The 15,075-nt window shown below is 46.8% G+C and overlaps 1 protein-coding gene across 1 annotated transcript in view; it reads right to left on the reverse strand.

The window, feature by feature from the left end:
* LOC119181777 (nuclear pore membrane glycoprotein 210) overlaps nt 1-15,075 on the reverse strand; it is a 57,120-nt gene that overhangs the window by 11,298 nt on the left and 30,747 nt on the right. The window contains exons 4-5 of the mRNA XM_075874604.1: nt 3,995-4,085; nt 3,360-3,484 (exon numbers count right to left, since the gene is read on the reverse strand). Coding sequence (XP_075730719.1) covers nt 3,360-3,484; nt 3,995-4,085 — 216 coding nt within the window. The remainder of the gene's footprint in view (nt 1-3,359; nt 3,485-3,994; nt 4,086-15,075) is intronic.

Here is a 15,075-nt window from a genome sequence, read left to right on the forward strand (position 1 = left end):
ACTGGGTGATGGTAAAGAGGGTGGCAAAATAAAATGAAGGAAAGCAAGTAACAGGTAAGAACATGCTAGCAACATTCAACATACAGTCACAGGTGATCATAAAGTAGAATGTTCAGCAGCGATCTCAAAGGGGTCATAAACCAACTTTCTAAATAATCGAAGAATGACCTCAGTGTCGCAGTTTATTGGATTGTGAATAAATTGATGAAAACATTTCTTGAATTCCTCAAAAAGAGCGGAGTTGCAGGGGTTGTTCATTCTTTTGAAGCCTTTTCTCTTTTCTCTCATCCCGACACGCAGCCAGGAAATTACATAGTCATGGGTGTGGGAAAGAATTTAAATGAGCATGTGTCATCATCTTGAGCATGCATAATGAAATGCAATCACTCTTTCCCATTTTGGTTCCTGCACTCAACTCTGGCTCACTGCCTAGAGAGAGAGCACAGTGGCAGCACCCTGTGGCAAAAAGCATGTCTGATTTAAGCACCACTCGTTGACTTATGTCAGCTATTCATCAATAGCGTGCTATCAGCTGTTAACGTCAAAGAGTAGGCAATTGTAGTAAGCGAGTGAGAATGGACCTCTGATGAAAAGAGGGTGCCTCTGGAAATGGCAACATCACGTTCCACTTCTAAACTCTGCTTGTCGTGTACAAGTGTAATATTTGACTGAGATGTTTAAGGAAGTGACAGCTTCCCGAAGGATACGTTTTAATTACCAAGTTGGAGGGGCACTTCATGACTCCACCACTAACAGTGAAATTTTCGCTAGTGACTTTTTCCTGCAATTAGTAGCCTTGCAACTGGTAATGCCAAAGTTCAACCATAAATTCTTCAACTAATTGTATAATTAATGCTAGTATTACTATTAGTGAGCAATTTAATGCCACTTTAAGAAACCCACCTAAATTTTAACAAACTGGTGCCCCACAGTGGGGGAGTGCCAAAGACCATTTGTGCTTAGGCTTTGACAACACTGACATCGCAGTTTTCTAATTGGGACCTTATGAATGGTAGAGAATGAAACAAGTGCTTCGATATGAACTTTGCATGTCAAGAGCGTGCCCTGCATTTCTGGCCTAAGCAGCCCAAACCACCCAAGGAGCAGCCCAAAACACAGACACGAGAGGGGAGGAAGACTTAAAATAGTCCTCGTTTTGTGCCAATCATGGTACTGAGAACAACCCGCAAATCTGCGTCGTCAACAATACTCGCTTTTCTTGTGCAGCATCATACGGGACCTTCGTACACTACATCATAACAGTGGCAATACCACGAGGTGCTGCCAACACAGATAGCACTGTCGATTTCTTTAAAAGCAAATTAGAATACCAACGTTTGCTACTAATAACTGACCAGAAGAGACCACGAAAACAGGACATTCAAACAACGCCAATGCCTCAAGGTTTCAATTTTACTGTCGAGGACCATTTAAGGTCCACAGAGCAGATTACGGTTAAGACCATCATTCTTGCGCTTTTTTCGAGTGGAAGGGGGAGCTCTACAATTCAGTTGGTCTAAAGCAGCAAACAATGTCAATTCTTCACCGCAACACTTATATTGTGTTCAAAATTGACACCGTATAAGAAGATGTCCTAAGGCATAGGTGGAGGGTACAGGGGAGCTTGGGCCTTTTCTGGACGATTTGGGGGGGGGGGGGGGCTCTGGCGCCGGCCTGGAATATTGTTCAAGAGCTTGGCTTAGATCCCCGTGCATTGACTACGGCTGTCGGCCATCCTGTCTGAAAACTGTTTCACAGGTGGCTATTTACACCCGCTCCTTCTTTTTTTTTTATTCCAGGCTTTTAAAATCGATCATCTACCCGTGACAAGTCAAACATTCAATTAAAAATGCCCTTCAAACGAACTTGTATGTGCCGAACATGTTGTGTTAAACTGGTGAAGCTACCCCTTAAGGTATGACAAGCCAGTCTTGAAATGCGTAGCATCTGTTTTTCAGAACACAAAAATTCTACGGCGAACACAAAGCCATCCTTACGCAATCAGTTTGCAGATGCTTTATTTCGCACAGACTTGCTCCCCGAGGGGTAATATTTTGCTAGTCTACAAATCCGTACCCTTCTACGTGACTGCCTATAAATGTGACGAGAAAAGCCTGGCATGCAATTTTTATTTTTTCAGCAAAAGAATACTAACTGCCAACTGGCACCGCTGACCGAAAAGCAACTCATCCAGAAAACAACCTTCAGCGAAAAACATCGTAACTCCAGCTTCGCTGAAGCTCTACAGTGGTAGAAAATGATATTTGCTACCATTTGAGAATCACTATTGGTCATCCTAAATTTAATTTATGGGCCTAATTGAAGGTTATTGTGCCAGCATTAGCCCCCATCCACACGCCCGTAGCCAGGAATTTGTTTCTGAGGGGGGAGGGAGATGCTTGCTGAAAACTGAATATTTCAGAAAAACACCTATCTTAATTATCTTTGATAAAACACCCCCTATATTGTGAATTCGGAAGGGTTAGGCTATGGCACACCCCCTAGCCACGCGCCTGGCCTTCTCTCCTACCCATGGTGCACGGTTTAACCAAGTAAAGCATGTCAATGAAAAAATTTGCAATATGCGAATCAATTTCGTGTGATGCAGTCAGCGAGTGGCAGCCTATGCGGCCTTTAATTTTATCGCTTGGAGCTCACCGTAACAAGATAGATCGATGTTAGCACAAATTGAATATATATATATATATATATATATATATATATATATATATATATATATATATATATATAGAGAGAGAGAGAGAGAGAGAGAGAGAGAAAGAGAGAGAGAGAGAGCAGCTAGTGGAAGAGCAATTAGGGCCCCACCCCCTCCGAGAAAATGAAAACTCTTCGCCTATGCCCCATGGCATAGTTGCATGATGCGGTATTGATATGGTATAGCTCAGGTGCTGGCAAGCTGTGGTGTGCAGGCTGCATGTGGCCTAAAAGAAAGTACCATTCAGCCCCCGGCATGAAGTCAAACTCCCCTCTTCTCTTTTCATCTGAAGGCAGAAATAGCAGTTGTGACCTAAAATAAGATTTTCGTTGTAACTTTAGCTTGACTGGAACCTTGTAATATGGGTGCTGAAAACGAACAAATGCCGATCCAAATGTGTATCTGTTCGTTTCCATAGCCCCCTCCCAACCTAAATTCGGCGAGCGGCCGGCCATGTAATGGCTCCTTGTAACTTGGTCCTCACCCTCAAAAGTTTGCCAACGCCTGATATAGCTCGTCCATCTCATGGCAATGCATCTTTGCCATGCCTCATGTGGTTTACCAATGCCTTTTAAAAGCAGCTGTTATTTCCTTCTCACAGTGAGTACAATAAGAGAGAGGGCAGAGAGGAGTGTCCACTCACTGGTCTCACGCGCTAGCACTGTAGCAGTTTGTCGACTTGGCTGGCTCCATACTGCCGACACCACCGCCGACTGAGAGCAGCTGTCCTGCACGGACACGCTGGCAACCTCTGGTCTGCTCGAGTGCCTGCGCCCAGAAAGCAATGGTAGCAATATAGTCACTACACTGCCACAGACATTTGGTGGGCAAAAAAAGTACAGTGAGCTGTTCTCGAAAGGTGACACAGGAAAATTAACATCAGTTTAGCAAGACATGGAATGCTGTCAATGCCCTTTATGTTACTTTAGCAGTGAGAAGCTTGTAGTGTGTGCATCCTACCAGTTGGCAGCCCTGCTTCCCTCTTTAAATGTTTGGTTGCGAATAAACTATTGGGTTCAGTTGCCTGCTCGGAAGCCTGGCGTATGGCTATAGTTCTTCAGTAGCTACGGCTTGTGGAAGCGCAGTCCGCCAAGTTCATATGTCACTAAAAAAGAAAATAAAGCCCGAGCTTCTTTTTACTTAATGACAATAATCTAGTACTTTGGAGGGAGGGGGGGGGGGGTAAGGGGCAGATACGGCCTGAGAGCATATATCTTGACAAAAAGCTTTTCATTACATAAACTATAAAGTGGATATATATGCGACAAAGCATACTACCTTGGGCATGCGCCACGTGCTCGAGGCGCCCGAGGTATGCAAGTGGTGATGGTGTGCGGAGCCACGACAAAGTACCCAATGGTGTGCGCCCCTGCCACGTCCGTGCACGCGATTGGTCACATAAAAGCCTATGACACGCGACCCGAGCCGTGATGTGGAACTCCGGAGGCAAAGCGAGCATTGTTCAGTGGAGCGCCGAAGGAAGAATGTGGAAGAAGTCAGCGTCGAACTCGCGGCGAGCGGCAGGAGCTCGGATCTGGAGGTAGCAGCTCGTGAGGCTCGGGAAAAGCTCGTTGACCTGGGTAGGTGATCAGCGAGGCTCCCCGGGTTCGCATCGGCCTCACCACAGTACTTATACCGACGCACCAGCAGCACTTCCTTTTCTTGACCTGACGGCATCCCTCCACTGCGCAAGCGCTGGGTCGTCAGTGCCCGTACAGCTAGGCCTAACCTTTCGAGTCCGACGACAAACGTGATAGCGACCGGAGTATGAGCAAGGGAGACAAGGAGCTCAAATGCGGATCGACGAAGACGGTTGTCAGACGTGTCGAAGCACTTAAGCAACGGGAAAGTGAGCCTTTGTTTCGCGCGGACAATGTAAACATTAAAGCACAGTAAGACATTTAATTCGAGCGCGCGACGTGTTTGCCATAGTGGCCAGACTTAAAAATGATTAGGGTTGCGTTCAGCGTCAATTTAATTTGTTTTAGTTTCTACTGGATTTCTTTTGGGAGCATGCCTCTGCCTTACGAAGTTCAGAGTAACTACGGGCTAACTAGAGAGCCCACGATGCGGCGGTGAGGCTAGGCCTCCCCGTTTCTACGTGGGAGCGGCCCGCGACGTTGCTCTAAAGGAGCAGCGTTTCTCAGGGCCCAATAAAGTTCTTTGTCTGTCTGTCTGTGTGCATGCCAGGGTTGCCACAAGAAAAATTCACTATTTTCCTTAAAACTTCGCCAAAAATGTCGCCGCTCTACATATATGTGGCGTGTCTAGTAATAAAAGTTCCCAATTATACTGACGTTTTTCAATGCCAGTCACATCACCCGCTTCACCATGGGTGTACTGAGAAAGGGCACGCATGGAGCTGGCAGCGACCCAGAACGCCTCATAACAAAAGTTTGTGGTGGTTTGTAGCGAATACAGGATGAAGCAGTCGCTACAACAAGAGATGATGGCGTGCGTTGCCTTCCCGTAGACTCAGAGAATTGCATTTCAGTGGAATCATGTATCTGATAATTGAACAACTTATTAACAAAATAGCAAAATATGTGAAAGTACTACGTAACCATCGCAATGGACTGCACCACGCTTTTTGTGTGTTCATGCTTACGCTATACATTCACCTCGCTGCCGTTTCTGAAAGCTGCTCGAAGTAGCCCGACTTTTTGCCCCATCCGAAAAGTGCGTTCATAACGAAGTGAAACTCTACATGCCAAATTAGGCGGTAGACAAGGCATTCACGACAGTTGGAGATGTGGTCGGAACACGCAGCCTAACCGTCACCTGGTCACTTCAGAAGCAAAACTTTGAAGTAACTTAAAGGGGCCCTGAAACACTTTTTTGAGTAACCATGAAATTCAATCACTGGAAAAGCGTATTGCCTCAATAAATCAACGCCGGAAAATTTTTAACAATCTGTCCAGTACGAGCGGAGTTACAAAGAATTGTCACACGCTGCAATCGCATTCTCTCGTTCCGACGAAAGCACTGGAAGCTAAGCAGAGAGGTGCAAACAAACAAACAAAAAACATGACGCGCGCCTCCTGACCTTGAGCACTTTTTTCTTTTTTTTCTTCGAATGCGCGGGTTTTTCAGTGTGATCGCGCGTGGACAAGTAGCGGCCTCCCGTGGCGATATCTGTAACGACCGAGCGCACAATGTTCAAATCAGCTAAAGGCTGATAGATGGGCTTACTACGAGTAATTTTTGGGCTTATTCCGTGATTTTTCGAAAGAAGGGAAAACAATTTTTTGCCGACTTTAAATATTGTGAATTCAAGGCCACGTGCTGTGGTGCAATATGTGACTCACGTGTTGTCGGCAGCCTCTACTACCGATCGGCAGCGTATTCTGACAGTGCTCAAAATTTATTGCAGGGCCCCTTTAAAGCTCTTAAAGCCCCATCAAAACTATGAACCATCTGTCTGAAGGGAACCCTGATGAGATGCGAAGCAGCAGCGGTACGCACGGCGTCGACTCGTCGTGTTCCCGAAGAAACTACGATCCCGACACACACACATCAAAGGACTACACGACAATATTATTACAGCGAAAGCTGTTATGACAGCTCAAGGAGGATCGCGTGATCTCATATCCCCTTTCCAGCAATATCCTCCTCTTGTTTTCGTGTTTGTTTTGTGTGGCGCAGTGCAGCCGGTTTTATCCGACACGGTACTTCGTTGGCTCACCGATAGCCCCATTTTTTTTATAAGGCCAGCTTATCCGTTAACTCGGGCACCGTGCCCGAGTAAACTCTTTGTTCTGGTCCTCGACGCGAGATTTCTCTGGGAGAGCAAGCGCTCCCGAGATAAGTGGCACTGTAGTAAAGTGCAAAAACACCTTTTTAAAAAAGTTGACAGTTGTACGAGTTGGTGTTTTGACATGAAAAATATCATGCGCAACTAAACAGGAGACACGAGAAGAAATAGACGAGTAGAGTACAGGCGCGCATTAACTGATTTTATTAAAGGAAGATCCACACCTCTATACTTCAACACGCTGCGCAGGCGCACTGCGTCACAACCCCCCCCCCCCCCCCCAAAAAAAAAATTCAAAGAAGGCGTGAAAGAAATTTATATTCAGCACTGTACAGCGAAATCGGAAGTGTCACTCACGCATTCCTCACCCGCTTTCCGAATTAAAAATGCCTCTAGAGTTTCGCGAGCCATTTTTTTGTCTACTTCTGCCTAGGATTTTCGCAAACCGGAATCGCGGTTCACAACGCGAGCATGCCACGCAGTGGTCAACGAGGCGACTTCTCTCCTTATTATGCAAATTTTATTGGTGCTTGAGGCAGCGCCTTAGCAGTTGCCATATTCAACCTGGGGCTCGCTGGACAGGTTCTTCAACTTCAAGTAGATCTAGTTGATGCGGTTAGCCGAAGAGGCTTGATGTTTGCACGCACAGCGCATCTATTTCGGCTGTTTCGATAGTGAAATCGATGTTATGCCGATGAGAATGAGGCCTGCAGTGGTGTATCCAGAGGGATGGCGGTAGGGGCGATCGCTTCCCCCTCCCGGAGGACTGTGTTAGCACCTCCCCCTCCCACTCTCTTCAGTGCTTCGACTACACCCAGTGGCGTAACTAGATAGGACGGCGCCCAGGGCAAATATATTTCCGCGCCCCTCATTATGCCCGTGATAATGTTTGTTATTATTATTATTATTATTAATAATAATAATAATAATATTATTATTATTATTATTAATAATAATAATATTATTATTAATAATAATTATTACTACAGCTCCTATTAATAATAATATTATTATTATTAATAATAATAATATTATTATTAATAATAATTATTACTACAGCCCCCCCCCCCCATTAAAAGCGCTAATGTAGGCTTCCGCGATTGCCTACTGGCGCGCGGCGGGCCATTTCGGAGGCCAAGGGCCACCAGTTCTGATTTCGATGAGCTACGCCCGCGTTTTTGTATAGTATTTTTCTTTTTTTATTCAAACTTCCGGAAGTCCCTTACCCGTCATTGTTCTCTTCCAGTCCACACTGCAAAAATCTTGACGGCACGGGCGCTTCCCAGGCCCAAGTTTCTCGTACCTAAGCTTTCGCGCTATTTGTGCATCCCAAGGAATGCAGGGTGAGTACAAAACAAAGCAACCAGCTAGACACCGCGCCCTCGGGTCTGGTATGGGGGTTAAACTGGTCGGAGTGTTCTGCCGTTTCGCTCCGTTCGCTGTTCCATTGATGGAGGTCATCCTTGTGCGGCCGCATTCTTTCAGGGAAGTTCTTGGTTTCTCCAACGTACGAAGCGGGGCAGTCGGCACATGCTGTCGGGTACACTACGCTCTGCGCTTTTTTCGCAGGTGCGTGTTCTTTGGGCCAAAGGATGAACCTGCCCATGGCGGTGGATGGCATGTGGGAAACGTTGACCCCCGCCCTTCTATTGCTTTGCTGGCGCCCGCGATGCAGGGAATCAACAAACGTCGCCGTCGTGTCACGCTTTCTCCGTCTTTCCTCCAGAGAACTCTGCGAATAAACGCCTTTGTTTAGCCTTTGGTGCCGAGGTCACGGATTATATTCGCCCTTCCTTCCGCCGCTGCGTGGACGATTAGTCGTTGGACGATCGGCTATTTCGTTGGAGTTTTCTGTTCTTACTCAAAAAAGGTGCATTCGAACTTTTTTATTTTATTTTGTTTACGTACGTGGTTGGTTTCAGGGAAGCTTTCAGTAAGTGGTTTGGGAGGCTGGTGGGGTTCGCTGAAACTCATCTAACCCAGTGCTGCGGAGCACAAAACAAAGCTTAGCCGAGGGTCATGGGAAGGCACGGAGGTAGCGCAGCAAAATGAAAATAGAGGATCCTTTTCCCGATGCAAAAGCCATTGCGGCAACCCTTTCCTTCACCACCATCCCCACTTCCAGTCGTACATTACAACCTCGCCCCTCCCCCCTTCCAGGCGGTTTTACGAAAAAAAACATTGACAACCTTTCCAGGGGGCGCCAACCCGAGGACTCGGCTTGGCGCCCCCTCCCTAGTGGCGCCCGGGGCACTTGTACCCCCTTGCCCCCCCCTAGTTACGCCACTGACTACACCTCCTACAACCAATTAGGACGAATGAGTGGAACCACTGTGAGCGCAAATTAACAGTATATATGCTATAATGGAGTTTCTGTGCTTCTAAAAACGAAAAATATGTGACATCGCCCCACTCTCTCGTTACATCAAGTGAACCCCCCCCCCCCCCCCTCTACCTAGACGAGCGCGGCTGGATCCACCCGTGGATGAGGCTATCCACTGCCAGCACCCTTTCGCCTTCGATGTAGCAACGTGATCCAAGAAGCCTCAGCACAGCGCCAAGCGAAAGTGCCGCGCTCATCTTTTTTTTTTTTTGAACAGTGTTGCCAGCAAACGTAGCGTTTTATCGAGTTGCGAAATGAGTGGGTGCACACGTACCATTCATAGCACCCGCGCTCGTCGACATTCACCAGGCTCAGAGTGTAGTTAGAGGCGACTTCGACCAGGCGTGGTAGTAGAAGCCGTGGGACATTCAGCCTCGCCTGTTTCGTCACGCTCAGCACCAGAAGAAGAAGACACAAGTGACCTGGCAACTTTCTGACGGAGCCCATGCTCCAGGTAGACCGAGACATTGAACTACTGCAAAACGTAAGCCAACACGGCTCTACAAATGTGGACAGCCGGCTTTCCATCAAAGGCGTTTTTTTTTTTCGAACGTCATGGAGCGCGCGCACGAGCCAGAACGAGCAACGAACGATATCGCGTACTATATATGTGCGATAATGATGACGATGGGAATGATAATTTTCCTAAGTGAGGCGTCTAAATGCCGAAACTACCAAACCTGCAAATGATGATGGTTGGTTCGTTAGTTGGCCCTTGGATGCCTGGCGCAACCCACCACAGGGGATCGGCCATGAAACCGACGGTACCTTATCTTATAAGTAAAATTGTTTTACCACCCGAATACGTTTAGACAGGAATGTTTTTTTTACGGGCGAAGCTCCTTAAGGCGTGGGTAGGTCGTCCCCAATGATTGTCCTCAATGTATGGTCATCCCCAATGATCGTCCCCACTGTATGTACGTATACCCATGGCACTCGTTCCCAGGATTCACCACTAGGTGATAGTTGTTGGTGGAAAAAAACTATGCAGATGCTATAAATGGCGTCCGTGTGGTTTTATGATGAACAAGCAAAAGAAACTGTTATACTTCCATGGTCCACGCCATGCAGTCATTTTCCTCCCTCCCTTCTCTCCCCGAGTACACGATTTACTCCGACTCTCACTCCGCCATCCGTCACATGCAGAACAACACGTTGCCCCCTGCTCTTCAACAGGAGGTCGAGCGAGCGGCCTCTGCTCTTCAACCCTCCACTGTCTTCCTCCGCTGGGTTCCTGGGCATTCGGGTATTAACGGCAATGAGCTAGCTCATCAGCTTGCCCGCGATATATTGCACCGGGCACCGTTCATTCCCTGGCCCACACCTTCGGAAGACAGTAAGAGCTCCGCGAATAACGATGGGCAGATCTCCTTGCGTCACACTATCAAGGAGGTATATCTCCAGCTCCGGCTCGACAAGCGTCTTTACCCTCCCCCTCATCCATCACTCACGGCGCTCGAGGCTCGAACTCTACGGCACATACAATTAAACTGCCTGACAACCCCCTCTTGTCTTTTCCTTTATAAATATAGGTCTAATTCCTGCTGTCCTAATTGCCCCTCCCCATACGCTGACCTGTCACACTGCCTGTTTTACTGCCCAACTGCTCAGCAATCCAGCTATTACCCTCCCCCATCCCTTTCCATCACCTCCTGGCTCGACTGGATCGGCACCGAAGGGGAAGAAGAACAGCGTCGACTGGTCGCACAGGCGGTCGAAATGCTCGGCCTGTAAATTGTGGCTGAATAAAAGTCTATTACTACTACTTATACTTACGTTAGGGGACGCTTTCATTTTAGGGGCGAAGCTCCTTATGCCGTGGGTTGTGCGTCCGTGATGTATGTAGTAGTAGTAGTAGTAGTAGTAGCCACCTCTCGTTTAGACCTTGGAATGTCCACTGGATGGCGGTACTTCTATATGATAAATATATTGCCGCATTCAACCTGCAGAGGAGAGAAGTCGTGACAATATGATGAAAAGATGTGAGATGGCGGTACTTGGAGTGTTCACTAGATGAACGGACGCACGGACGGAGAGGCAGACAAACTGACGGACAGATGGATGGACGCGCGGATGGACAGACGGACAGACAGATGCACGGACAGACGAACAGACGCACGGACAGACGAACAGACGCACGGAAGGACGTATGGACGGACGCACGGATGGTCGCACGGATGAACGGAAGCAAGAACGAACGAACGGACGGAAGCGCGAACGCACTGACAGACGCTTCGCCCTACTCATCATCATTCAGTCTGTGGATATGCTGTTATTTTTTTAAGAACAAATTGGTAAAACATGGATTAAAAATAGAATAAAAAGAAGTAAAAGAAAAACAAAGCCCAACAATTAAGCTAAAAGAGATGAACATAAACTGTATTTATGCCTATAAGCTTAACATTATATTCATTTTGTTTCCCTTAGGAAATCGCATACGGTTTCGCAAACGTTCCTGAGGCTAAAGCCCACAGAGAAAGAATTCTTGCTCCGTGCTAAAGCTTTTTTTAGAGACGATAGTCTTTTTTCTTTTCAGTTGCTCCAAAAGAAGGGAACACCGGAAGGGATAAATTTAAAGCCAAGGAGGAAGAAACTTTATTCAGAAAAAAAAAATTGAAATGCAGGCAGTTTGGTCGGGCCCTCAGTCCAGGGCTCCGCTGGCACGAGCGGCTCGCTGGACCTGGTCAAGCAAAGCTATTTGGCTCTGCCTGTCCTCGTCCGCAAGCCATGCCTCCCACTGCCTGTGAAACATGTGTGGTTGCTTCGTGATGTGTGGGCTGTCGATGTGTGTGTGTCTCTGGGTGCACTCCCATGTTATGTGGCTGAGTGTTGGTACTTGTGAACACCACGGACAGGTGTCTTTATATCTTGCGGGATATATTCTACTTAGATGGTACAAATTGGGAAAGCTATTGGTTTGTATGCGTCTCCAATCCCTGCTTTGCTGGCTATTCAAGTCCTTATGTGGAAGCCCATATTCCTTTCGTTGCTTCCTTTGTTGGAGGAGGATGTCACGCGAATTGGAAAGAGGTTCAACGTCGTGGCCTGCCGCCGCTCGGTTGGTGATGCCTCGAGCTATACGGTCTGCCACGACGTTCCCCTCCAAACCTTCGTGAGCAGGACACCATATAATGTGATGGTCTCCTGTTATGGGTTTATTTAAAAATTTATACGCTATTTTAGGTAGCGTTCCTCGGAGAAACATTCGGCATGCCGCCTGTGAATCGGAGAGCACAACCACTGATTCTCCCCTGATTTCTGCGTTGGATATGGCTATGGCTATTGCTGCCGCCTCTGCCACTCGTGTGAAACAAGTTTTAACCGACGCCATTGTGGTGTGATTTTATGCTACAATTGCCACTACATGTGACCCTCTGCTCGCTTTACTGACGTCTGTAAAGACGGCTTCTGAGCTATTCTGAAATGCTTTGCGTAAGGAGTCTGCTCTCGCTTTCCTCCTTCCTGCGTGATACGTCGGATGCATATTTCTGGGAATAGGCGCCACAGTTAAATGTGTGCGTTTTTCCGCATCTATTAGCACCGTTCCCTCGTCACAATATAGCGGTCGCAATGCATATCCCATCTTTTCCAGAATTCTTCTCCCATGATAGCTTGAATTGAGCCTTTCCTTTTGAGATAAAAGCACCGCATTCGCATACTCCTCAAAGGTATTGTATATGCCCAATTTCTCTACCCTCTCGGTTTTGGCATTTTCCGGAATCCCCAATGCTGCTTTGAATGCTTTCCTTATTATTGTGTTTATTTGCTTTGTCTCCTGGTTTGTCATTGTCTGGTACGGTAGCGCGTACGTAACTCGGCTGATCACAAATGCATGAACGAGTGCAATGGTTTCTTTCTCCTCTAGTCCCATTTCGCTATTTGCTATCCGCCTGATCATCCGGGCCACATTCGCCGTGGTTCCCCGTAGCCTTTGTAGTGTGTGTGACGTTCCCGAATTTCCTTGTATCCACATGCCAAGCACGCGTATTACATCTGCCTCCCTGATTTGTCTCCCATCCAGCAGTACTGCTACCGGTATTAAGTCCTTTTTCTTTGCGTATCTTGCCCTAATTCTAACCATTTCAGTTTTTTCCGGCGAGCATTGCATTCCTGCAGCTGTCACGAAAGCTTGTATTTTATCTACTGCCTCCTGGAGGGCGTTTTCTTTGTCCGCATAAGAGCCACCCTTTGTCCATAAGGTGACATCGTCTGCGTAAAGAGCTGCTCCTAGACCTTTTATATTTTCCAGCTCACATGCGAGCTTTCTCAGGCCGATATTAAATAGTATCGGGGATAGCATGGCTCCCTGGGGGGTGCCTCTATTTGGGTAGTCGAAGGTTTCAGATGTAACCGAGCCTAAAGAAATGGTAGCTTTCCTGCTTGTCAGAAATGACCGGACATACTCATATATTCGTTGGCCGCAGTTAATCGATTCGAGGCCTTCCATTATCACCTTGTGTGATATTGTATCGAATGCTTTCTTGATATCTAGTGCTAGTACGAATTCGTCGCTTGAACCTCTGTTTGGGTTCATGACGTCATTTTGCAACAGCAGGAAAACATCCTGGGCCGATACATGTGGTCGGAAACCGAACATATTCACCGGTAGCAGACCCTCTCTCTCTACATAGTCTGCCAATCTAGTCAATATTGTTTTTTCAAAAAGCTTACCCAAGCTTGAGGTAAGGGAGATTGGTCGGAGGTTCTTAATATCTCTTGGTTTCCCTGGTTTTGGTATTAACATGATGTTTGAGTCCTTCCATTCTACTGGAAGGTTTCCTCCATCTACCCATACCTTTTCATTAAAGAAATCCGTGATTCGTCGAAGGGCCGCATCACTCAAATTTCTAAGCATAGAGTTTGTTATTTTGTCTCGGCCTGGGGCGGTATTCTTTTTGAAAGACTGGGCCGCCGCATAAACCTCTTCAAATGTTATGGGAGCGTCTAACTCTGGTTGTTCTTTTCCTGCATATTTGCCATGTACCACTTCACATGCGTCTTGTCCGACATATAATTTCTTGACTTCGTAGATAAGTGCGTCATCGTTACCTTTAAATTCATTCTCCAGAATTCTTAAAGCCCTGTTCGTCATTGTTTTTGTTGCCCCTGGATCGATCATACTCCTCAGGATGTGCCAGGTCTTTTTGGTTCCTAACGTCCCTCTAAGTGAGTTACTAAATTGCCTCCAGTTACTGTTATTTAGTTGACGTGCGTAGTCATTGGCTTCCTGTGACAACTGAGCTATCCTTATCTTCAATTTGCGATTAAGCTTTTGCTTCCGCCATCGCTTTGTGAGGCTTCTCCGCGCGTCCCACAAATGTAGCAGGTGCTGGTCGACTGCTGGGATTTCCACGCTTGTTTCTATTTCCTTTGTCACTTTCCTGTGTGCCTCCTTTATCTGTGTCACCCAGTTACCTAGATCTATTATTTCCCCTTGGTCTCCTACGTTCTCCCTAAATTTGTTCCAATCAGATATTGTCGCTTTCCCCATTCTTCTTGTCGTGGCGGCATTAATAGTTATTCCGAGAATGTAGTGGTCGCTTCCCAAGTTTTCTCCGAGGTGCGCCCATGAGACGTTTCCTTCAGAATTTGTAAACGTTAAGTCCGGTGACGTGTCTTTTGTTAAGCTATTCCCGACCCGTGTCGGTAGGTCTGGTTGTGTAAGTTGACAGAGATCATACCGTTCAACAAGGTCTACAAGGAGTTTGCCCTTAGGGCTGTCCTGCTTATATCCCCAATTTCTGTGTGGCGCCATTAAAATCCCCCATGATAACTAACCTGTCTTTCTCTTTCAATAAACCCATCGCATGTGCTATAATGTTCTCAAAGTCGGCTCGTCTCTCCTTAGGTGGGCTATATATATTGACCCCCACTGTTTTTGGTCCTCCACGTTTTTTGGGCCACACTGTTATTATCTGGTGTTGCACTGCCTCATTGCTCACGTAGCTGACACTCAATGCTATATCTTTTTTGGTAAATGTCGCCACTTGTGGGTACTTTGGGTTAATATGTCTTATGTACCCTCTCAGATTTATCTGAAATTTGCCTACTTCCTGAAGGCAGATTATATCAGGAGGGATTGGAGATGCTCCAATAAATTGTTTGAAATTTTCAAGTTTTGTTCTCAATGAGCAGCAGTTCCACTGCCATATTTCCGTTTGCTCGGTCTTTTTATTGTTACGGTGTCTAGCCATGATTGGTATTCTCGGAATCTGTTATTCC

This window comes from Rhipicephalus microplus, chromosome 10 (assembly GCF_043290135.1).
Source record: "Rhipicephalus microplus isolate Deutch F79 chromosome 10, USDA_Rmic, whole genome shotgun sequence".
Lineage (NCBI taxonomy): Eukaryota > Metazoa > Arthropoda > Arachnida > Ixodida > Ixodidae > Rhipicephalus > Rhipicephalus microplus.